General features: G+C 39.5%; 1 protein-coding gene across 2 annotated transcripts in view; it reads left to right on the top strand.

The window, feature by feature from the left end:
• Positions 1-26,740, top strand: part of LOC145722133 (attractin-like protein 1) — a 163,525-nt gene that overhangs the window by 110,754 nt on the left and 26,031 nt on the right. Inside the window, exon 3 of one of the 2 annotated variants that reach the window (XM_081823461.1) lies at positions 14,610-16,822. The exons of the other annotated variant lie outside the window; for it this stretch is intronic. Within the exon in view, the coding sequence (XP_081679587.1) occupies positions 14,610-14,734 (125 nt within the window). The 3' untranslated portion in view covers positions 14,735-16,822. Of the gene's footprint in view, positions 1-14,609; positions 16,823-26,740 lie in introns of those variants that run through there. 2 annotated transcript variants of the gene reach the window in all.

Genomic DNA, 26,740 nt, shown 5'->3' with positions numbered 1-26,740 from the left:
CTATCTGTATGTCTTCCTTGGAAAAATGTCTATTCATATACTTTGCCCATTTTTTAATCAGATTATGTTTCTGTTGTTGTTGGTTTTGGTATTGAACTGTGTAAGTTCTTTATGTATTTTGGATATTAGCCCTGTATCAGATATATCATTTGCAAACATCTTCTCCCATTCAGTAGGTTACCTTTTTGTTTTGTTGGTAGTTTCCTTTGCTGTGCAAAACCTTTTCATTTTGGTGTAGTCCCAATAGTTGATTTTTGTTTTTGTTCCCCTTGCCTGAGAAGACATATCCATAGGTATGTTACAAAGGCCAATGTCCAAGCAATTACTGCCTATGTTTTCTTTTAGGAGTTTTATGGTTTCAGGTCTCAACGTTTAGATCTTTAATCCATTTTGAGTTTATTTTTGTGTATGGTATAAGAAAGTGCTCCACTTTCATTTTTTGCATGTAGCTGTTGAGTTTTCCCAACACCATTTATTAAAGAGACTGCCTCTTCCCATTGTATATTCTCCTGCCCTTTGTCATAGATTAATTGACTATATACACATGGGTTTATTTCTGGGCTCTCTATCCTGTTCCATTGATCTATGTGTCTTGAAACATATATTTTTAAAAACCTGATAGTACCATACTTCTGCTGTACTTCTACACTTTCTTAGATTTAATTCCTCTAAAATATAAGTTTCTTTTCTTTATTAAAAAAAAATATTTTCCTCTAATTATGGGAACTCATCAACTATTGGGCTGAAAGTCAGCGGCAGCTGGGTGGTGAACTGGCCCCTTGCCCAGACCTCAGAGTAAGACTAATTTGAAAACCCTTTACAGAATGCAGCCCAGAGCCTGCTGCTCAGAAGAGCCTGCTCTAATCAACCATTGATCATAAGAGATTTCCTTTATTGACCTGAAAGCAAGTTTTTTCATCTTCCTGCCAGCTAAGGCACTTACTGAAAGTAGGTAGATAAAATCCAAAGTGAATATGCCTAATAAAGAAGGCAAAGTCTTCCATCTCTCCCACAAATGACATTCTGATTCTCTCTCCAGTGGGCCCTCTATAATGACATGTATGAATAAGAATTTCTGTCTCCATGCATCTCTTAACCCCTTTCATTGCCACCCTGTGAAGAAGCTATGATTAGCAAGATACCCCTTCTATAAATACATTTGGAAATTTAGGAAACTATGGTCATTTAGGAAACTATAGTCAGGGATTGTAGAACAATGTATGGGAATTTTTGTGTCTGCAGATACCTTGGAATGAATGCAGGGCCATATTTATCCCCGTGGATATAACATCAGAAAGTTCCAGATCATTCTGAAGTCTGCTCCCTCTATGATTTACCTGCCTGTAGAGTTTGAAAGGTTCCCACTAGTCCTGACTCTCTGTGACACTTCTTAATTTACAGTAGCTCATAGGACACTTTGATTGTTTCCAAAGGCAAAGTGGGGCAAAATGATCCTTTTTTCACTCAGAAGGGTCAGCATTTATGGGACATGCTCGGTCAGATTCTCAAAATTGCTTTAGCGAATGAAGGTTTCTTTTATACTATTTTCTGTTAGATTAAAGGAGGTCATTTAAACAAACTACTTCCCCAAAGCCCCTGTTTTGAATTACTGGAGAGAATGTGTACTATCTGGGGTCTTGGATCACCTAGCAAACATCAGAGGAGTGGTTTGGAGTCTGTTTTGGGAAATACACTGTCCAACTATACTGCCTTTTCCTTCAACAAAGGAGATTTATCAAGGATCAATTTGGTTACAGACACATCTGTTTTTGTTAAAATGCCTTTGGCCATTAAGTTATCTGTAATAACTTTTGGTGAGGTCTAAGCAATTTATAATAATATTAATGGAAAAATCATGATTCTGTATAGCATTTTTCTCTTCCATTTTATCTAAATGGCTAGCAGTGAGGATTTGTATAATTTTATCTTGCTTTTTTTTCCCTTCCATTTTTGCTATGATCTAAGAGTTTTAAATGGAAGGCATAAATTGACTGCTATGAACTTAGGGGAGCAGAAACATCACTTTGGACAATACTAAACTTCATTTTTTTTAAGTTGATAGCTTGTCTTTTAATAGTCAACATGGTCTATATGCACTACGTGGTATTTTAAGCTTGAGTCTGTCTACTGTACTCTCATGTATTCTTATATAAATGCTGTGGAAAACAGTGATTCACAACACACCAACACTGTTTAACCTTGACTGAAAATTATAATCTAGTTTCTTATAAATAGGTATCAGAGCTCAAAAAAATTATTTGTGTTTTTGTGTTGGCTCTAACTTTGCACAAATCTCCAGAGAGAGATCAGAACTTGAAAGGTGAACTGATTTTTCCTTTTGGGAAGTGGTTCTTTCGGCAACTGAAAGAAGCTTATGATGGGACTTACAGAGTTGATTTAAAATACTCAGTCTCTCCAAAGACATTTAGGGAGAGCTGAATTGCTAATGCTTTGCTGCCAAGCAAGTGTTGCAGCTGTTTCAATTTTTCATCAATATTGTACACACAGCCGCAGATATTAAAACCTGTTTATAGACCATGTTGACCAAGATACGGAGCCAGATGCTCACTAGTGTTGCTCTCACTCTCTGGGCATAAGCATGTTCAGGCCTTAAGCGGAGCACAATGGCCCCAGGCAGGAGATTCTCCCCTAGGTCACCTTCTTGGACAAGAGACTATTTATAGGTACCCTGGTGCTGTGGTGGTCCCTCCCTGCCCTGCACTATTCCCATGCTCCACTCACTGTCTTCTTTGCATGTAAGTACAGGAATAGAGAAAATAAGGAGACCAGCCTCTATTTCTGAATATCTTTAAGATAAAATAACACTGAGACCTCTAATCAGAATTCACTTCCTTAGCAGCACACAGAATCATGATACCGCATTTAATCCTCATTCAAGTAGTATTTATTGACTACCTATTTTAGACTAAGCATTGGGATAGAAAGGTGAGTAAAAACACAGCTCTTACATTTAAAGTGCTCCCGGTCTTGTGGGTAGGCAGAGTTAAAATACAAAATTCTATTGTAACATAAAGAGTTAGAAAATTAATTTTTTTAAGGAAAAAACTATTCGGTTGTCCAGACATTGCTAGACATAAGGTTAATCCCAGACTGATCTTGGACACCGTCCATCCTCCTTACTTCTCGGATATGAAACTTGGAGTCAGTTCTTGATTAGTGTTATCGGCATCATGGAAACCACATCCACCAGTAAGTACAAACCATATCAACTGTTATCGGTGTGGTTCTCACTCTGGTAGAAGTATGTCCAGGCTTTCATAAGTCCTTAAGCAGCAAGAACAAATGCACGTCTCTAGCAAGGAAGTCCTTGGACCCAGCCAGTCCCCTGACTTCGCAGTCATGTTTGTCGTGGCCTGCTCTGCAGCCCCTTGAGAGTGTGTACAAGAGAGGAGGCCCACAGTGGTATCTGGGTCCTTGCTGCAGGCCTGCTGAAGAAAGGCATCTGTAGTCATAAATCTGTAGAGCCAGAGAGACCTTAGGAACCACCTACTCCAACTTCCTTCCAAGAGACATCTCTCAAGGGACATTCTGAATTTCAGATCAGGAAAAGCTTGGAAGCCACACACTCAGCTGGCTTATAGTTGTCATGGAATTTGGTGGCTATTTGTTACAAACAGAAACAGGATCCACAGGTTAGAACCAGCCCCTGACTAGTCTTCTTACAGAGTCTGTGGACAGTCTTGCTTTTGTCTTTCTCCTACCTCTCTGGGTGGTCTGTCTTCTCATGGGCTCCCCTCCACCATTGCCAGCCCTCTCCTTATCTCCTTCTTATCTCCTTCTTACTCTGTTCTTTCTACCAAGGGCAGCCGCATCCACCCCGCTGGCAGAGATTGCCGGCTCTCCACCCAACATTTGCACATCCCTCCTTTAGTGGAGAGCTGTTTCTGCAGAGTAGTACTTGCTAATGGCATGGGGCAGAGTGTCATGAGCTTTTCTACCCTCTTGTCTCCCACCTGCCACCTAGATGTCAATGCTCAAGGCACCCGTGGAAACCCAGCTGAAGATGGCAGAACCACCATCAGCCAGGTCCCTGAGTAACTACATAGGACGGGCACTGCACTCACTCTCTCCTTTTTCCCCCACACATGTCCTGACACCAGTCAGCACACTCATCTTGGACTTTACATGGTGAGAAATAAACTAACATGTTGAGCTACTGAGATGTCAGGCTTTAACTATTATAACAGCTAGTGTTACTTAACTTATACTTACAAAGCCTTCAGATTCCATCCATGCAAAACACCCTGGGTATCTCTGGGCTAGACTTTATTCCTGAGCTTCCCACCCACATATCCAGCTAGACAGCTCCATTAAGATGTCCGACAGGTCATTGAACTCGGTACGTCTAGAACTGAACAAATGATCCACCACCTTCCTTGGCTGTTCTGTTCCTCCTTCATATACCAGTGAATAGCATTTGTATGCACTTGGCCACTCAAGCCAGCAAGCTGGGAGTCGTTCTAGATTTCTCCGTTTTTCATCTCCCACATTAATCTCTCCTAAAATATCTGTCCTGTTCATCATTTTTCTCTCTCTTTATCACCATTTTCTTATCTGGTTATAATTATCTTAGCCTTACCCCGAACTCCCATCCGTCTGAGCTACCACTAGGAGTGTCTCTTTGAAATAAAGATCTGGCGATGCCTCCCTGCTCCTTAAAATCATCCCGTGGCTCTTTCTGGCTTGCAGATGAAACATCTATTTCCAGGTTTGGCACCTGGGGCTGTCTCATGGACTCCCTTCTGTTTCCCTCTCTCCCTTCTTTCTCACTCTTCTCCTGTTCCCACCTATGCTCCACCCAGAGCAAATGTCCAGAAGTTTCAAATGCCCTTACCCTCCGTGCTGGTGAAGTGTTAGTTCCTTTCCACCCAGAACACGCTGCGCTGCTCAGCCCAGGCCTCGTCTGAGTAGTCCTTTCTCATCTTTCAAACCTCAGCTCAGAAATCACCTCCCCTGGGAATCTTTGACCTCCACACCCACCCCAGAGGTCTCCCCTCTACATTTTTTCCCCTTATGCCTTGGGCCTACTTCGTGGAATTTGTCCCCGTGTGGTTATTAGCAAATCTAGGAGCGCTTGTTTTGTTGCCCTAGCTTCATGCTATTTGATAATGACTTTTTTTTTTAAGATTTTATTTATTTATTTATTTGACAGAGAGAGAGCAAGAGAGCACAAACAGGGGGAGTTGCAGAGGGAGAAGCAGACTCCCCGCTGAGCAGGGAGCCCGAAGTGGGGCTCGATCCCAGGACCCTGGGACCATGACCTGAGCCGAAGGCAGACGCTTAACCGACTAAGCCTCCCAGGCGCCCCGATAACGACTCTTTGACAACAACCCACCTCAACCATGCCAGCTGTATATGCCCTCAACACATTTTTTTGATTGAACCTGTGCTGTCTCCTACTCCTATCTGCATAAATGGGTAGAATAATGCACATCAAGTGCTGAGGGCAATGTCTGGCATATAGGAAGCTTTCAGTCAATGTTAACAGAATAGAGCTTTTTAAAAAAAAATTACTGTTATTGTTTTTATTACCATCAGCATTAATTAATGCCTTTGGCCTTAACTGATTTCACACCTCCACCAATTTTTTAATTTGGTTTTTTCCCCCCCATTTGGCTCAAAATCATGTGCTACTCATTTGTACAAAAGTAGCAATTTCCTTCTAATGGTATAAAGTGAGCAGAGTTCAAGTCAAAGGATCTGAAGGCTTGGGCTCAGATCCCACCCCTAGCACCAATTGTGTGAGCCTGAACTACGCACTTCATTACTCTGTGCCTCATTTGGGCCATTAGTGAAGCGGGAATAGAAAGAACTTCCTGACCCACTCCAGCACAATTGTCTTGAGAAACAACCTAGATTATCAATGGGAAAGCATTTTTTTAACTCTAAAAAGTGGATAAAAGTTAATTATTAGTAGTATTTCCAATAATACAAGCACTATTAATATAAACAGTGCTTCCTCTGTTGAATGTTGCCTTTCCTCTATTTGCCATTACCACTTTCAATTATTTTCATATTCTGTAATGAGTGGCAACACACATAAGTCATCTGTATCTCTATGAGCAAGTTCTCAATTTGGTTATCCAAGGCATCAAAATATTTCTGGTTTGAGGACTGAACACTGTACCACCTCACTGACAATGTTGTTCTAAATTGATGCTGTCCTCGAGTCTTTGAATTCACCTTTCTATCCAATTTTGTTCCTTATTTGGCATTCCACACAGTAGGCACACCAGCTGTTGGATAAATGAATGAATGCTATTAAAGGATAGAAGCAAAGTTTTGAGTGCCCTGTGTTTTGTCAACTGCTCCCTACTTGACTTCAAACTTCTCACTTGGTAATGACGATGATGGTGATGATGATGGTGATGATGATTGACGTTTTTGAGCACTTAGGTGCCAGGTGCTTTCCTAAGCCCTTCACATTTAAGCTTCACAATAGCTTGGTCAAATGAATGCAAGAACCTGGCCCACTATAAAGGAAGCTCCATGGAATATAGAATCTCTTATCTTGTCTGTCTTACACTGCTACATTCTTAGGGACTCAGGGCAGTGCCTGGCATATATGGTAGGCACTCAGGAAATAATAGTTGAGTGAAGTGATCTGCTCTTCAGACACTTTCTTGATACTTAGGACTTTGGAGTTTTCTGTACATTTGTAATTTGATTGTGATTTCTTACTAGTAGGGGTAGTAACTGATTGTTTTATTATTAAAATTATTAATTAGCTTTATAAAATACTTATAGTTTATAAATACTTTCATTTAATTTAAAGCAACCAATGACATTTTACTACTAGAAATGCTAAAATACAATGTCTCTACCTAATGGAAAATAAAATATTGCCATTATTACAATATTGCCATAGTTTGATTTTTCCAATGAATGATCAGCAAGCACTTTAATTAATTTAAAGATGATTGGGGCTTAAAATAATTATCATATATCAGATTTCTTTAATTGAAGGAAGAAAATACCAGGAAATATTTCCCCAGGTGGCTTAGGATGAGGGAATTCTCAATTGGAAATTTACTTAACAATGTGGAAGGGTAGCTGCAAGGCTGATTCTGGTAATGTTGGTGGCTCTAAAAAAATATATCAAAATATTTTAAATGAATTAGTAAAATCTTTTGCTATGTAATTAAAATCAGAACTGGTAAGATCCAGAGTGCCTGGATGGCTCAGTAGGTTAAGCATCTGTCTTCCGCTGAGGTCACGCTCCCGGCGTCCTGGGATAGAGCCCCACATCAGGCTCCCTGCTCAGCGGGGAGTCTGCTTCTCCCTCTTCTTCTGTGTGCTCACTCTCTCTCTCTCTCTCTCTCAAATAAATAAATCTAAAAAAAAATTAAAAAAAAAAAGAACTGGTAAGATCCAAAAGAAGCTTTACATGTTAAAAAAGCATGAGGATTTGCATGATACAATGACTTGAGACAGTAATGACCATTACTTACTCAGCATATCCTAACCAATCAGAGAATAGTCCATATACAATTTAGGGAACACGTGGGAATGCTACAGAAGTTGGCATCTGTGGTGCTAGAGTAGGATTAAATTTCATGAAACTTCAATGAAATTTTAAAATATTATGATGTGTTAAAGACCGAACCAAATTGTATAAGCAGAATACAGTTATAATTTGTACTTAAACGCTGACATCTGCAGTTGTCATTGGTTCTTAGTAGGTGAAGGGAAACGTTTCTTTAAAGTCTCAGACAAGTATGACTAGTCCATTTGTCATTCCAGTGTTTTCAGTACTTGAAGTATTTCAATTTTGGTTCAACAGTGTAACCTTTGGAGTTTTGCCTAATAATGACTTCAGTTGCACTGGCCTTCCAACGGATAAATTAAAATGGAAATGCATATTTTCTAATTATGTATCCAGCCCTAGTTGCATATTGGCAAGGGCGGCCACACTGAATGTTAAATTAAGTCTGCACAATAGCTAGAGTCTAGGTAACATCAGTTTCCCAAAGTCACTTTCTTAATCACGTGAAGGATAGCCAGGACTCTGATCAGTAGTATGTGGCTATATACAATCCGAAGGAAAACATTTAAACATCCCAGCATGGTATTTCCATTTAAATCTGATTACAGTGAAATAAAACTGTAGCCATTAAAGGTTTAGAAGAACTACAAATACAAGCTGTAAAAGAAGACAGATAGTAAATGAGGTAGTAAAACATTTCAGCAGGGCAAACAGTTTACAGCACTCATTCAAGTCGTCCTAAAGCAGACTGTGTAATTCACCGCAGACCCTGCACTGTTCCCTGAGCTCCACTTAAACCTGCAATTAACCTTTCACGCCTAATGAAGCTGTTTTCCTAGAAAATTAAAATATATAGTGGTGCCTGCTTTTACACAGACTTGGGAGGAGAGCATTTCAAAATGAATGACTTTTCTGAGGCTTTGTTCAAATGTAAAACGGAAGTGCTATGTTTGTATATAAAGTGAGGATGTTCTTTCCAAGGCAATTTCACTTGATGTGCAGTATTTTATTACTGTACTTATTAATTGTTCTGCATAATTGTAAAAAAACACACATCAGTAATTTTATGATTACATTGTGACCACTGGAGTCTACTAACACCACTTCGCTTTAGTAAAACTAGAGTTTTCCTGAAGATAACTCAGTTCCTAATGTTTCTCCTTGGTGGTTTTCACTGCAAATTTAATGGTTTAAAAAGATATATTTACCATGTAAATATGTAGCTCTTAGTCATTACTATTGCTTTCTTTTTAGGGCATGTCTGCACGTGTTTATTGAGAAACAAAGTTCTTAATTTTAGGAAGAAATGCTGGGGGGTTTTTTCCCCAAGAATCTGGGTAAAGGTCTGATTTTGGTGTATCTTCTACTTATTTCCTAAATATCTGTGGTAGCTCTTGGCGTCCAAACCAGTAACTACTAAATTGTGCCCGTGTTCTGAAGGAAATCTGCGTGGTCCCAAAGGAGTCCGCTTCCTTCCCACCTTGCCCAGCCCTGAGTGGTCCTGAACAGCCACGGGTGACGTTCCACATTAGCGAGGGCTAGTTTGCAACACCACAAGGCCACGGCAAATGGAATAGGGAACAGAAGAGGGTACTTTCTTTCTTACGAGGTTTATAATCCATATTTAAATAATCTAAATGTCATAGTGTCTGGTATTTAAAAACTAAAAGTGCAAGAAGGTAAAGCTTATAATAAATATTTAAACCCCAGCATTTTTATTGAATGTACCGGCATATTTTGATGTAAATTCTGCTAGCCTGCAGCATCTGTGCATCATCTTGACATGGTAAATGAAATTCCTTTAGACCACCAGTCTAAAATAATGAATTGTTCCCCTGGTTAATTGTATTGCTTTGATAACAAGGAACTATGCTAGGCCTAGAGAACACAATAAGTGGATTTCATCAGATGATTTGTGTGATGTTTTGAAAAATGATCTTCTAGAGTGATGGAACTCAAACTACAAGCCGCATGTACCACTGCATGGTGTCCTGTTGGCAGGAAGCGCTTCCTCTATGGCCCGGGGAGTGTGGGGTCAGCACCAGAAAACCTCTACCCAGGGGACAAATTTCCCAGGGAAATCTAAACAAGGAGGAAGTGTTTGCCTCAAAGGGCAACATGGATAAATTATTTTTAAGTTGTTTTTATTTAATTGATGCATTTTAAAAAAAACAACCCAGGAAAGATCTCAAGCTACCTTTATCTCTTCATCACCAGTGTGAAAGTAAACCAAGACCAATGAAATAACAAGCAAGGCTATTCAGAACTTGCTTCAGCAAGGGAGCCACCTGCCATTGCTGGCTTACGTTTCAGCAGACACTTAAAAATAGGCAAATATGTGGGATATAGTGGAAAAAAGAGAAGGCTTCAAGTATGGACCGACTGGAAGCTATTGGCACAGGAAAGCTAGAGTCAGGTTAACTAGAAATGGGGCATCCTATATGATTGGTTAGGGGTGCATATTTGCCTTTCCCTGGTTGGTCCTAAGTTGGAAGCTGGGACAAAAATTAGGGAAGTTGTCAGTTATTGATCAAGTTGGGTAGGTGGGACCCATTGTTACGGAGGTAATTGTTTGACCTCCTGGTTTGTTACTAGAGATAGCAGTCTGACTTCCCACAAACCGGACATGGCAGACTGGCTTCCTAGTCTGGTTATTGCAGATATAGGGGCTGGTTTCCTGAGCAGGTGGCTGCATCTGTGGGACGGAGTTATGTTGTCATCTGGCTATTGCCTATTTATATAGTCAGTCTCTCCCGTCAACATACACATGTTACATGCAGGGAAAGGGGAGTAATATTGGTTTTCTTAAAGAGCTACTGTCCACTTTCCTTTTTTATCAATTAAGATTCCCTACAATAAAGTATACTGAAGGGCAAGGATAGAAACTACTTTGATTTCTCAATCTTGCTCTCTTTTTTAAAGAGTCTTCCACACACTAGACACTTTGGGAAGTCTGGGACCTGCTTCCTCTTATTTATTATTCTGTCCAGGGCTTCTTGTAGGTTGAATGAGGACCTAGCAATTTCTGGGTTGTTGTGTTAGAATTCTCCAGATAGCACAATATGAAGAAATGCAATAATAGTAATAAAAACTTATACCCAATTTGACACATACACACATGCAGTTATGATCATTATGCTGTTCATAATTAAATTACAAGATTATAAAAAAAAAGTAACTCATAGGGTGCCACAAGCTGTGTAGTAGTATAAAGGACCCAAGCTTAAATCTAAGCGAAAACATCATTTGGCCCCTCCAGAGAATGAGAGTGGGCACGTGGCCCTTGGAGCATCCTCTGGGAGGACACGTGGGGGACACTAAACATCACTGCCTGCAGGAATCCAAGGTTCCCACATACGTGTGGCCATTTATGCAGAATCTGTAAATGCAGTTGGTAGCTCCATTTCCATAGGAAAGAACAAAAATTTGTCAAATTAAAAATAAGCATGATAATGCGATTTTATTTGTAAATTAAGGACTGAAGTCTGGCTTATAGATTTACTATTTTCAACGGAATGTGTTTCCAAGCTAACAAATCATTAGCAAACCCAGGATATTTGTGAGACACTACTTTAATTAGGCTTCGGAATTCCAATACCCTGAAATACAAAGGTACGTTGGCAGTTTCAGATTAGATGGAATTGCTTGTTTGGGCAACTCAAATGGTTTGCTCCTCTCCTGACATTATAGCTTCTGTAAGGGAAACAACATTTGTAGCCAATGTAAATGCAAAAGTATTGTTTTTCAGAGCTCCTTTGGACTGGGTCATGCAGTAGTTTAATGAATAACATGATTTCATATTTAGAAGCTGTGATCATTGCAATTAGTGGAAGTGGTTTCTGTCTACATTAAAGGAGACGTATATTCTTTGTCATATTTGGCTGTCTCTGGATAAGAGGGTGCCAGGAATGAAATAACAGAAGGTTGTGAATTATGACAGAAGGATGCCAAGAGATCTGGGGAAACTTTAGGTCTGCCTGTACTGAATTTTTTGTTAGCACAACAGGGGCCTGTTAGTCTTTTTTTTAAAAAAACATGTGCTTCAGCTCCCTCCCTTGAAGAAATAACAAAGTAACTATTTCCTACAGCAGAATAATGGTTGAAACATCTATGTGGGACACTTCAGAAGTTCATTATGTGCTCTTCAGAGGTCAAGAAAGCAATATTTATTTAAACTTTGAACCTTTGAACTTGTGTTATCTCTAAGCAATTCAGAATAATTATTCAATATCCTAAAAGAGCAGGTTATTTAACAGCAACCCTTAAAAGGTAAATATCTAAGATTATCAGCCTAGCCAGTGATGACTGTAACTTTTTAATCCTTTCCCTCCCTAGCATCGTTAATTTCTCCTTCTCCACAGATACCTTCTCTTCTGTTCTCACGTGTACATAAAACTCCCTTTTCCTTTAAAAATTATATGTACTCAGATGATCCTATGTATTCACATATATCTCATCTGACCTGTTGCTTCCCCTGCGTACCAGCTCACTTACCTCTTTCCAGTGCCAAATAGCTTGAACATGGGATTTATATGTATTGTCACATTTCCTCTCACCCCATTCCCTACTTAACTTTCTGACTTCCTTCCTCAGTTAGGTATAGAAATGACTCAAAGATCATCCAGATCTCCTTTGAGGAACTCTAATGGGCTCTGCACCCAGCCTCACTGCTGGCCCATTTGGTACTCTCCGCAGACTCCTTGAACCCTGACGTCCCTTGACTTCTACAATACTGCACCAGGCTTGTTGACCCTCTTCTTAACACTGTTTCCCTCCGTTGACATTTCTTTCTGTTCATAAACCTCTGGAGTTCTGTTCTTGCCAGGTCATATTTGAGGCTTACCTAGAAAAAATTGACCTACAGAAGTAAAATAACTCAATGGCATCTTGCATAGCTTAAGATCCAAAAGTGAGGCCTTCTTCTAAGAGCAGCACATTGAGGAGATGTCTGTAGGGCTCAGGGCTTGGTTCAGCTCAACCCAGGGTCAAGTCTCCAAGACCCGGGAGATGGGAAAGTGAACCAAAAGTCCTTTAGTCACCTCCTTAAAGCAAGCAGGCTGGTCTCTTGGTTTAGTATGGTGACTTGGCACATTTTGTTTTACTCAAGAATTATATGAGACTCAGGGTGCCTGGGTGGCTCCATTGTTAAGTGTCTGCCTTCGGCTCAGGTCATGATCCCAGGGTCCTGGGATCGAGCTCCGCATCAGGCTCCCTGCTCAGCAGGAGGCCTGCTTCTCCCTCTACCACTCCCCCGTGCTTGTGTTCCCTCTCTTGCTGTGTCTCTCTCTGTCAAATAAATAAATAAAATCTTGAAAAAAAAAAAAAGAATTATATGAGACTCAACAGAAACTAAAATGCTTCATGTATAACTATGATAAACCAGAGTATCTGGCTGGACCATTGCTTCTACAAATTTAGGAACGTCTTTACTATCCATGAACATTTTACCAAATGTTCTTGTCAATCAATAGACAAAATGATGTAACAAAACAGTATTCTTTAAATTACCTATGATAGCTAGAGATCCACTTTTGTGCTAATAGTCTGCTGATAATACTCAAGGTTTTTTCTTATGTTTAAGAAATATCAAGCTGTCTTTCTTCCATGTCTGCTTGTGCATAACACAAGTCTGCACCTGGGTGTTTTCTTACTTCTTAAAAACACTTGAAAAAAAAGAGAATGAAAAGACAGGCCATAGATTTGGAGAAGATACTTGTAAAACACAAATCTGATAGAGGACTGGTATATAAAATGTAAATGAAATCTCTTAAAACTCAACAATAAGAAAACAAACAGTTCAATTAAAAATGGGCAAAAGATCTGAACAGATACCTTACCAAAAAAAATATACATCTGACAAATAAGCATATGAAAAAGATGCTTTTATTATGGAATTGCAGATGAAAACAACCATGAGACTTAGTTACATACCTATTAGAATGGCTAAAATCCCACACACCAACACCACCAAATGCTGACAAAGATGCGGTACAATGAATGAGGAACTCTCATTCATTGCTGGTGGGAATGCAAAATAGCACAGCTTCCACGGAAGATAGTTGGGTAGTTTCTTTCAAAAAGCTAAAACCAGGTTTACCATGTGGTCCAATGATCATGTTCCCAGGTATTTGTGAATTGGAAACTTATGTATACATAAAAACTTGCACATAGATATTTATAGCTGCCTTATTTATAATTGCCAAAAATTGGAAGTAGTCAAGCTATCCTTCAATAGGGGGATGGATAAACAAACTGTGGTACATCCATACAATGGAATATTATTCCAAAAAGAAATGAGCCATCGAACCAAAAAAGATATGATGGAACTTAAAGGCATATTGTTAAGTGAAATAAGACCGTCTGAAAAGGCTAGGTACAATGATTCCAACTATACGACTCCAACTCTATGCCGTTCTGGAAAAGGCAAAACTATCAAGACTTTTAATAAAGATCAGTGATTACTGGAGGCTCAGGGGAAGGGGAGGGATAAATTGGTAAAGCACAGGGGATTTTTAAGGCAGTGAGACTTCTCTGTGTGATACTCTAATGTTGAATATATGACATTATACATTTGTCCAAACCCATAGAATGTACAATACAAAGAGAGAATCCTAATGTAAACTATGGACTTTGGTTGGTAATCATGTATCGATGTTGGCTCAATTTTTCTTTAAACCTAAAACTGCTCAAAATTTTTAGAAAAATCTTAATACAATGGCTTTTTGTTCTACACACACAAAAATAATGGTAACGCTGAAAATTCTGTGTACAGCTAGAACAAACTTGTGTTCAGACATGGGAACTAAGGTGTGGGGTCATAACCACAGCTGGTTGTGATGTTTTTGTCACACACTGAATTTGATCATCCAAAGTCAGAGTCAGTTAACTGCTAGGTCCTTGTTCTTCTTCATGTGTGACATTCATATGTCTCAGTTGTAGAAACATTTTAAGTAAAGGGCAAACTACATGATAACTTCCAATAAAGAGCTAAATGTTTGATGACTAAATATAAAACAATAAAAAGTAGGGTGCCAAGACACCACTGTCACTGTCCTGGAGATGTCTCACCAAATATTTGAATGATTTTCTCCTCTTCTTGCAGGCCTTGCAATTGCCAGTGCCCTAATAGATATTTCACAACAGAAGCCTTCAGATAGTAAAGACAAGACTTCAGGAGTCCGAAATCGAAAACACCACCTCTCAACACGTCAAGGAACTTGTGTCTGAGAAACAGAAACTGCTCCTGGATATTCTGAAGTGTTTTGATTTTGTAAATGGCTTCCATTAAGGCTGGTCTATGGCCTCAGTTTTTATGGAGGCAAATCTCTGTGTGGTCCCAGGGCTCAAGTACAGTTCCCTCCAAAAGGGCAATGACCCGAGTGGCCAGAGAATGTTCGTGACTTTTATGAAAGTAACAGTATTGATGGTCACGGGCAATAAAGTCAGTTTTTACGACTCTCTTAGGCTTATCATAGATAACATTAAATTACGCTGGAAAAGATGTATATTGTTTCTTAATGCAGATGAAAATATGTAATTCATATAAACCAAACTGTTTATATCCCAAGACTTTAAAGAAAGACATTTTATAATGCCTGGATGATGAGAATTGTACAGTTTTTGCCTCATAAGCAAACTTAAATCACTTGTATATGAACAGGAAATGAACAAATTGCAATGGCTTTAAATGTTGTTTTATCTCACTGTAAATGTAAAAGCAAGATTTGGGTTTAGTGGGATGTAGGGTAGTATATTTAAATATTCCACATGACCATATCATGTCCACACTCAGTTTGGGAATGTGACTATTTTCCACCTAACTGGAATGCAGACCAAAATGAGCCCATTTGGATGGATGGTATGTGCAACTTCACAGGAGGTTTATTAGAATTCTGAGTGAAAAGGACATTCCTGTCATCCTTGCCAACTGCCTAACTCATTATCAGAGCTGATAGAGCATGGAAAAACCTGTCCAGCAATCAGTTTTTCCCCTCCTTCCAAAAACCCTCCAATACCAAACCTGAAGAGAGCTGAAATGGTCATTTTACTGTGTGTAAGGTTCAGCTCTACTGCGGTAGTTTTTTTAATTGCCTCGGAATCATTGGATCAGACCTAAATGATCCATCTGCATTTCTGTAAAAACAGATCATCTTCTGTTGACCTTCCTCTCCTAGCTGCTAGATTTTTATCTACCTTTTACAAATATCATGAAAAGTATTTTAGAGGTGACACCTCCCAAGTTTTAATATGATCCAGGTTCCTTCTTGCCAACTATCCACTTAGAATACAAGTAGAGAAGCGCTGGCAAGGGTCTATAGTATTCTTATTTCTAAGCTGAACACGTTGATGTCACAAGAGTAAGTCTTCAGTTTAAAAAATAAGTTGATCGTCGCCTACATTGAGCATATTCTTAACAATTCACAAATCCGAATCATGGCAGAAAGGAGAAATGATCTAAAAGAGCTTTCACATTGGGACATAGAATCCTATGTGGCCTCATTTTGACAACAGTTCCCTAGAACTCAGTAGCATTAACAGATCTTGTTTGAAACTCTTTTCTTCCCTTCAGGGTGACTACAGGATATATGTAGAAAGCAGTGACAGAGACATCCAGAGCTGCCTCATACAATACAGCTTCGTTCACTATGAAAATCATTTAAATATAATTGATGTTTAGTACTATCTATGTACTTTTCATGTTCTTTGGATTTCTGGAAGGTAATGACACTTTACTGTTTACAGCTAATGCATAGTTCCTTGCATGCTGTGATCGTGCCGTAGCGGAATATGACCCTATTGTGATATTCAATGTTATTTCATGATGCCATTTATACATAGTCAGCTTCATTTGATGAGGATTGAATGTAATATATAACAGGAATGATCATACAATAGGTAGTTGCATCATATATAAGATTGCTAGGTTGCATCGAGCCATGACTATCATTGTTTTGATAATTAGGCACTTGTTAACTATAGTATATATTCCTTATGTTGGCATGATCATTTTGCTATTTTCTATGCATTAAAAATAAGACTAATTCTTAGAATAATTTTTATCTATAGCCTGTGGGTTTTTTGGGAGAGGGGGCGGGAGTGGAGCTGGTTGTTTTTGCCTCCCTGTGATATTTTACCTCTCAAAAAAAAAAGTGAGCAAAGGTTGTAAATGTCTCCTAAAAACAATCAAGTAATTTTATTAGCTTCTTTTTGGACACTTTAAATGTTGATTTTTCTCCTGGAGAAATAAATTGACAAAATCAGTGACTACAAAAATATAATCATTTAAAAATAAAATGATTGCCCTATTTGTTTTAATTGTCTAACGTTTGTCATGAGAGAAGCCTTATATAACAAAAACACAAAAGCGTACAGAGTTGTAGGTAAAGTCCATTTCAGCCATCCTTTTGGAGAGGCCAAGCAAACAGTATTACTCTGAAAAAATTGCCAAGCTTCATCCACCTCAAATCCTGCTGGGTTCCTAACACTTGAAAATTTGAATTTTAGAGAATTGCAGGACATCATGCAATGTGAAGTTAAAGTCATACTACATCTTTCTGGGCCAAATATTGCTAACTCGGTGACTGATTATGCTTGGTAACTATTATCTTCTCAACTTATCAAAGCTTTTTACTGGCAATAAAATTCTTCACCCTCGGGTGAAGTGGATTGAAAAGACCTTAGGGATTATCACTTTGAATCTGTGTCACATTCTTTTTGTCCCCATATCCCAAACACTTTAAATTTAGATGCTCCTTTTTTTAATTAACTTTTTAAAATCAATCCACAAATATATGCAGATACTCTTCCAGAAGTATACAGTTAAATGACTGATTCTCTTGAAAACTTTATCTTAATGGAATTGTGTACCTTTCAGTTTAGGATAACTTTGAAAAGTCCTTTAGATTTTAGTATTTCTTATTCTTCCAAGAATGAAAAGTTTTTGTTAAATAGAATGGAGTTTTAAAAATGTACCTGAGGGGGGCTCCTGGGTGGCTCAGTTGGTTAGGCGTCTGACCCTTGGTTTCAGCTCAGGTCATGATCTCAGGGTCGTGAGATTGAGCCCTTGTCCAGCTCCATGCTCCGTGCGGATTCTGCTTGAGGTTCTCTCTCCCTCTGCCCCTCTCGTTCGTGCTCTCTCTGAAATAAATAAATAAATTTAAAAATTTACCTATGGACAATATTTGGGCAACTAGAGAATTCTTGTTGAAAGAGATACACATACTTACAGATCAATTTAATAAATTTTAAGAGGATTGGGATTTTCATAATTGCTTTTAAGTGGAAATTTATTTTAGTGATATACATAGAAGGAGAGAGTATGCCACATCCTATTGTGTTATGCTCAGCAGGAAAACTTCAACTAGGACATATTTCAATGTGGAATCAATTCTTGCTGTACTCCCCAAGATCTCATTTTGGAGGGGTTCTGTCGGACAGAAGTCACTGTATGGCTATTGTCCTGCTGCAGAGTCATTTAGAGTGTAGACCAGCAGACAGGCCTGAGAACAGATGCTGGAACCAGCTTCGAGCTTCGTGGTGCTAGGCAAGTTTTGACCTCTAGACGCGTCCAGACTTTGCATCTGTGAAGGGAGGGTGGCGCCCACCTTGCAAAGCTGCTGTGAGCCCAGAAGGTAATAAACATAAAGCAGGTCCTCCATGCAGTGTAGCTGGTCTTGACTATCCTGGGGCTACCAGGCCACTCTTTTTCTACCAACAGTTTTATGAATCCATCTATTAATTTTTCATCCATAGCTGAACGTCAAGTAGGTTTTTGCAGGTAAAAGTTTCATGACAATCTTTAGTTCCTATATTTCTAGGATATAGAGATTTCTAAAAATCTACTTTGATGGTCGAGTCATTAGAAGCTTTGACTCTTCCAAATATATACAGCTTTAGTAGACTATTTTTTAAATGACTGCTTGATGACCTTTAGACGGGAACATTAATTGTCACTTTCACATTCAAATTAGTCCAGAAGAAACCAGTCCTTACATTTGGTCGGCATTCACTGTACATCTTTTTGTCATTAAACTTAAAACTATGACTTGAGGAGTGTTTTATATAAAAGGTTTTAAAAAATTAAAATTGATCAAATGAATGAATTCTCCCACATACACTTAAGAACAAGTCAAATTCCAAAACCCATTTGCCATTTTACTAGAGTGAGTTTGGAACATACTTGATCATAAGAACTCCCCGGGTTTGTACAGATTCCTACTCTTGCCTCTAGAGATTAAGATTCAGAAGGACTGGATTAGACCCTGAAGATGAATATGTTCAAATAAGCACCTCAGTGATTCTTACCATTAGGCAAATGAGGGAGACACTGTGCTGGGCCAAAGAGCTGCCTTTATCTACAGTTAGAAGAATTTCTTTAAATAACAAAGTTATCACTCTAATTCAAAATGCTTTAAATGGTTTTCCAGTGAATATAAGCCATTGGGTTAGTGTTATAGCAATCTTTTCACCATAGTATACCTTTAACAGAGTAGTTTTATCAAATTTCTAAAATTAAGACTTATAACCATATCAGTATATACGTACACAGGTGTGAATGCCAATGTTAGGACAGATTGTGTAAAGGTTCCAACCTGCTTTAAAAAGTCCACATTTTCTGCTACAGTGTGCTATGAATCAGGAGTTTACTGAAATAAAAACACTTTATCTTCCAGCCCCCACTGCTAAATATAGTTTTGTTTTGTTTTGTTTCTACCCTTCCAAAATCACACAGGAAAAGCACTCAACACCTGAAAAAGCCCCTCTGCCATCGAAGACTTGTTTGTAACATTTGTGTTATTGAATTCCACATGCAAAACACATTTTTCTCTCTTTCTCTCTTCACCTGATTTTCACTGGCCTTTTCTACACGTTTTCTCTGAATGGCATGCTGAACACTTGGAATGTTCCTGAGGATGGAAGCAAAACCCACAAGAGCCTGAGTGGCCAGGATTCCAGCTCGAACTGAGGGTCTCGGCCCCAGCCCTGTGTGCTGTGTTTACAAACATTGTTCTTGCAGTAACAGTCCTCCTTCTGAGACTGGTACAGCCAGGGCCTAGCTGAGCAGTTTTCTAAGAAGTCTGCTTGTTCTTTGGCAGGCTTTGGGTTTCGTCGCCCTGTGGCCATCTGGGTCCTCGCTTTACATTAGTGCCACTGCTCTGCTGGGTCTCAGAACAGAATTACTGAAAAGGAGCTACCAAGGAGGATCCAAACATCTCTCCTCTCTGCAGCCCCCACACGAGGACCAAGCACCCATGACCGTTCTTGGGCTCGGGGTCTTGGGCCTAACTCTGATTTAGGCCCCCACCTGCGCCCTACGGGATGGAATGGTGCTCTCCTTCCTGGAAGCCTTCCACCACACCTCCCAGAGCTCAGGCCAGGGAAGAGGCTGAGATCAGGAGGCCCACTCCACCCTGATAAACATGCCCAGCCTGGCTGGCATCTCCCAGAAGCTTTCGAAGAGAGGGAGGAGATTTGATATGGACCCTGCTGAAGATGTCCCCAAAGTGGGTAGAGCACCAAGCGGATCCTGGAGCCCCTTTCTTTTACAACAAAAAGCAGCAGGTTCTCTGAGCATCTGAGCCTCGCACATGCTCTTCTTCAGCTTTTTGATGGTGAGTCAGTGGCTATCAGGAGATTTGAAGATTTCAGCTCGAAACTGATCCTTCTCTGTCCTGACGAAGTTTCCTTGCAGGAGTCACCTGTGAGCGGCTGAAGAGAGGGGTGGACACTCCTTCAGTGCTAACCCACAGCCCTTTCTCCCTCTCCAAGGTTGAACGGGTTTCTCTGCTTGTTTAGCAATATGGTGGCTACCATAGCTAGAGCAGCCAAGATTTTGTTGAGCTTTACCTTCTCCAGCCCTACAAATGAAAAGAGCAACTATTATTATTTTTCTTTCCAACTAGGATGAGCTTTTGTAAACTGCACCACCCCCCACCCGCCTGCCCCCTGAGTCTGACCTGCCTGCTTCCCACCCTTACTCCAGGAAATAGTTCTGCCCCATACAAGGATTAGTTTAGGAGCAGTCCTAATTGAGCACAAAACCAAACCCCTCCAAGAGTGCTGCAGAAACTCTGTCTTCTGCTAACCATCAAAAGGTTTCACCGCTTTTATTTTTGGCAGAAGTGAAATTTTCACTCAGGCAAGATAGCTGTTTAAGCATAAGCTTCTTTAAACGGGTCTGTGTATGGTCAGATAGGAGATCCCGCTCCCGAAAATCCACCTAGGACAATAGCATTAGCGAGCAAATTCTTGTTAACAGTTCTTTGTGCGTCTATAGCCCCAGCTGCCGAAAGATATCTCAAATGTTGTGCTTTCCAGTTTTGAGTTATCTTAGAGAGTCCTGTGTGGGGACACCCTTGAGTTTTAATGTAAACTCAGACCACAACTTATTTTATTTATTTATTTATTTATTTATTTATTTATTTATTTATTTATTTATTTATTTATTTTTACTACCTTGGGCCAGTTGTCTTAACCATTTCTAAGTAACCTGGGATAAAAATGCTTGCCTACCTCATCTAGGTTTTGTGATGGGTTTTTGTTGTTGAGTGGATCAGAGTTAAATGTGTTCAACTTTTACTGTGAAAAGGCTCAGGTTAAATTCAGTACATCACAAGCAACGATTTTCCCTTGAGGTTTTTCTGGTAACACTAAAGCACACATATGTGCCAAAGTTCCCCAATAATCAAATTGCGGTGGAAACCAATGATATATGTTACCTGGTGATTCAGATTTGTGCTTTTCAGGATTTTTTTTTACAAGGTCTATCATATATTTCAAATATTGTCTTCCTCAACTTTAAGTGGTAATTTTGCAGCAAATACTAACAGATTGTGTTAGATTTTCTTTCCCATTATCACACATCCTTCCTGACCCTTCATTGACTAGTCAGCTCCTTTCCTCCCAGCAGTAAAAGAACATCTCAGACCTCTCAATGCTTAAAAAATAAAGAAATAACCTAAAATAGGTCTTGCACATCTTTGTTCCCTCGTGATGATCCACACAGGCAGCAGCGGTCTTTTCCTTCAGATCAGCTTGTTTGAAATACGATGGCACTTAAAAGGAAGGCTGGCTGGAAGGACACCAATAAAATACCAGCTCAGCTTAAAACAATTTGATTTCAACCCAAAATGGATTACCTTGCAACACAAATAGATAATGGCAAGCAGGATATTCTACTTATCAAGACTCTTCCCTGATCCAGTCAGAACTCCGGGTTTATCAGAAGCTTGTTGCCTCATGGGGGTGGAAGAATATGGTCTCCCAGACATTTATGTGCAGATGGACCCATTGGAAGAAGGAACCAAATCTAGGTATGCAGTGTCCACTCCTTGCTGATTTCCCAAGTGACAGCTCCAATTTGACCTTCGAATGCAAAAATGCAATGAGTGTTGGCTGTTAAGGGAAACGGCCTTTCAGTGAGGGAAAACTATCCAATAGCATCACCTTATTTCTCAGTCCTTACATTTGGTCGGCATTTCTTATTTCTACGATGAGCTCTACAAACTAGAAATTTGTAAAGACATATAAGAATGTGTTGTTTGTGCTTTTACCCATAACGTGCAATGTTTTAGTGACAAGATTTTCCTTTTCTAAACCATATCCACAGGATGGTTGTGAGGTAGACCTTTTATGAGTAATTCTTATTTTGGCAGTATATATAAACCACTTACATTTTGCACATCAGTGCATGGTGAATTATTTTGTCCTGAAGTGGAATGTCCAAAGAAAGAATATACTTTCATCAAAACCCCTTGGGAAAAAAAACAACAACAACAATTTTCCTCCTCTATCAAAATGTTATAACCATGTTTATATCCTTCCATACTCCATGAATACAATTAATGATAGCCTTCTCCCTCTCCTTCTTCCCATTCTCCTTCTTCTGTTCCCTGCCCCTCTCCTCCTGCTGCTGAGGCATCTTCTTCTTTCTGGTCTTTCTCCTCTTCTTCTTGTGCAAATTAATTTGTATAGATATTCTCTTTTGTTCTGATTTTTTTTTGTATAGATATTCTTAATGTAGTCTTGATAATTGCCCTTATAATTTACTCTCTAAGGGGTTATTTACAATATTTGCAAAAATTATGGCAATATCAGGTTTATGATCTTGATGGAGTATAGGACAAAGAATAATGATTAATAACTCCTACAGAGTTTGAGACCTATTACGACTGTTGGTATAAAGTTTAATTCCACTCATAATACAAGTCACTTCGTGTCACTAAAAGTGAAGTGCAAATTTCCAAAATTGGGTCTTAACCGCATTAATATCAAGCCCAAATGGCAGCCCCATTTGGGTGTTTTGTGCTTTACGTTATATGAACCTGTCTGTCTAAATTATACATGAACCAAAAATATCCAAGGAAACGGAGGTAGATGAGTCAATTTTGTCAACTTTTTCTTTCAAAGTCTATTGAGGACATGTGATCTGGGGTTAAAGTGGAGGCCTGGAAAACTAGAATAAAACCAAGATCCTATCCTTAGCTGAATGACCAAGACTCACCATGCTTTATTTATCCCATGTAGGAAAATGAGGACTCTGCTTCCTTCCTTCCAGGGTGCTTGTGAGAACTACACTGAGAGTTTTCAGAACCTCAGATCCAGTCCCATACATACCACTGTCATTATCAGAAGGCTGTGCACATGGCATTGTGTATAAGCCTTGGGTAATACTCTACACTGTGATAGCACTTGATTTCCTAGCACTGTTGCCATGGGCTATTATGCTGTGTTTTCTAGATTTTAAAGGTGGAGGGATACATCATATTTCATTGGCCTGCCGAAGCTATTGTAACTGTTGTATCAGTATACAAAGGAATGAATGAACAGGGTACCATATCATGGTTTGAATTCCCATTTGTAGCTGCATTTTCTGAAGTTCAATACTTTGGTGCTTTCTGTTCCAGCGTTAAATGATAAAGTTACTCATCCGTATAGAAGTATCTGAAGTTTTATCAGGTAATTACATAAATGAAATATTTTACACAAAGCATTAAAATTTGTATCAGAAAGAACAGCTCACATTATTCCTCAATCAATATTGGCATATGTAAAACACTTTTAACGCTCTCAACAAAATAATAAAATAAAACATGGTCCTCTCTTCCTGTCATTATCTATATATTTTTCTTTTAGATAAACAATCTACAGTGTGTTTACTGAAGCATGAATTGATATTCCCCAATAGTGTTTGCAACTGGAGTTTTATTCCAGCAGCTACACGAAATGAGTCCACCGTGCAGAGCAGGCAGGCCCCTCTGGAACCTGAGATTATTTGTTCTCTCACTGTTCTAAAGGTAATTAAGGAGCATTGCATGTTTCTCAATTAATGATTTCTCATTCAACAGGGGATCTTTGATGCTAATTTGTTTTAATCAGGGCAGAGGCTGCTCAAAAACTCTCAACAATTCAGTGAAGAGGAACTAGGAATTTTTAATCAAGTGGAAGAGATTTAAATGCTATGAGGGACACATCCATCATGCGCTTTCAATTCTTGTTCATTTAACTATGTTCTTTTACGTTTTATAAACCAATGTGAGAATTATTAAATAGAGTTTATTGTATTACATATCACTATTTTCCTTATGTATTTGTGTGCATGTATAATGGATGTCTCCCATTGAAAGCCTACTTATATACAACTTTCATTTCTCTCCCTGTCTAGAATGTATTTATACATCTATTTTACACCCTTATTTATTATATGTATGTGTAAATGTAAAATATGGATATGTAAGGGTATATTCACATATCTGTACCCAAAGAATAATGGAAGATATGTCATGAGTGAGCATTAGGTTTAAGACATTCTTTCACCTCTTGGACAACTGTCCCGAGTGGCCATTCATAACCTGAGCTGCTAAATCAAATTGCATCATGCACATGAAACATTTAAAATCTTTGTGGCCGTTGCACCTAAAAGAGGCAAGACAGTATGATTAGACCTCAGTTTGTGGAAAAGATGACTTCACCAGGTGACTATCTCCTATGAAAGTAAATGCTCAAAGTAGTGAAGTCAGAATCCTGCTTTTTTCCCAATGATCAGTTTCTGATCATCTCATTCTGATGACTTTAAATCAAGTCTACTTTGCAGGAATGTCAATCATGTGAAAATGAGGTTTGCTTGGTTTTTCTCCTTCCTCTAACTGAATATAGAAAAAAAAAAAAAGAATCTCGAGAAATGCTCGAGAGGCCTAACTAGTTAAATACTTATTGGTTCACTGTATTGAAATAGGTGGGAAAATGAACTTTTATTTTTATTTTTTTGAAACTAGTGGTTCTCAAACTTTAGAATAAATCAGAATCACCTGGAGGGCTTGTTAAACTGGATTCCTGGGGCCCACTCCTAGAACTTCTGATTCAGTAGGTCTGGAATGGGGTTTGAGAATTTTCGTTTCTAAGAAGTTTTCAGGTAATGTTGAGGCGGGGGCTGTTGTCCCCACTTGGAGAACTCTGGAGAACAAATCAGAATGAGGTGGCCATGGTTTGAATGCAACACTGAGCGATGACTCTGCATATTTCATAAATTCCGGTGTATTTTTCACATGTTCTCTGCCAGGAGGCGAACAGGCCTTGTGTGACTCTGAAGTGGCCTCTGGGTGAATTTTTGGACCAGTTGGGCAGGCGCTAAGCGCTGCACTTTGATGACATTCATGCCTACATTTTAATTCATGGAGATACCCTGGAGGTTTGCTGGAGTTACAAACATCTGAAAACAAACTTTTGAATGGAAATAACTATCTAGTACACCTGTGCTAATGGGAGATGCCAGACGCCAAACCAGCTTGTGCAAAGATCGACCAGGAGGCCATGCGTTCCAACCCTGCCGATAATAAGAATGATCTGGGGCTCTGTCGGGCACCTGGGTTTTTTTTTGTTTTTTTTTTTTAAAGATTTTATTTATTTATTTGTGAGAGAGAGAATGAGAGAGAGCACATGAGAGGGGGGAGGATCAGAGGGAGAAGCAGACTCCCTGCCGAGCAGGGAGCCCGATGCGGGACTCGATCCCGGGACTCCAGGATCATGACCTGAGCCGAAGGCAGTCGCTTAACCAACTGAGACACCCAGGCGCCCAGGGCACCTGGGTTTCTAATAAGGGCTCCAATTAACCCAACAGACAAGTTTGGGGAACTCTACTTAAAGGCCCAGTTCTTTTCCCTTACAACTATTCTTCATAAAATTGCCTAGATAGAGCTTTGGAGAGCAGCCCATTCACAAAGCCTCTGTCTAGGGCACCCCATGCACAGGCTGATCTCGTTGGCTTAGCTTTCCCTGACACGGGGCATGACTGTGTTGGTAGGCAGTGAATTAGCCCACGTGTCTCTCAGTTGTATAATTACCACCCATAGTATGATCAGTTCAATTGTGTTTTTTTTCATTCTGTCAATGCCTTTTCTTTCTTTCTTTCTTTTTTTTTTTTGACTCCTGTATCATAAGGCAGTTTGGGGATGAGGGGACTAGGTTCTCATGTTTAAGTATGAATGGTTATTTAATTTCATTTACACCTGCTCTTATCATTAAGTAATGGGCACAGAATTAAATGCCTGAAGATGATCCTGTTTTGAAATCTATCTTCTGCAAGTTCAAATAGTTAATATCTCCTACTATGTACCAGACACTATGCACGTTATTTAATCCTTCTACAACTGATAAGGAATATTAGAATCCCTGTTTTACAGATGAGAAAACAGGCTTACAGGTGAACCTGACTGAGCTCAAGTGGCAGATGTGGGAGAGAACATGGCACAGCGCGCTGCTCCCCCGAACCTGCCCATGACTAATGCACAACCTTCAGACAATGGCAGGAAGAATGATGTCAGAAATTCCCATGGTCTTTCCCTTACCATACTACCTGATGACAGAAACATTTCTAACTGAAGGGACATAGCCCCTATTCTAATGAGCAATCGAATCTTTTGGAGTTATCATGGTGCTCCCATGTAAAGGAAAGGAGCTCTGCTCCCCCCCCTGCTCCGAGCGATCTCAGACTTTCCCATGCCCATGACCCGCTGTGCCCGTGAGTCAGCCCAGTTAATCACACAATCGTCCTGCGCGTTCATGGGCTGGCTTCAGACCTGATCATGTCATATCATTGGGTCACAGAAGTGCTCGTGATCTAATTGAAAGTGACTTTGCAATTACAAGTTACATCTTGATGTGATCATATTATCAGTATTCCACTTTGCTGGGACTTAAAAATCTCCAGACTGAAGTTGGAATGCTTGTCTAAGCTCA

Source organism: Leptonychotes weddellii, chromosome 6, assembly GCF_054177405.1.
Source record: "Leptonychotes weddellii isolate Sample4059 chromosome 6, ASM5417740v2, whole genome shotgun sequence".
NCBI classification, from domain to species: domain Eukaryota; kingdom Metazoa; phylum Chordata; class Mammalia; order Carnivora; family Phocidae; genus Leptonychotes; species Leptonychotes weddellii.
The sequence above is the reverse complement of the archived record's forward strand: the minus strand, read 5'-3'. Positions and strand labels throughout refer to the sequence as shown.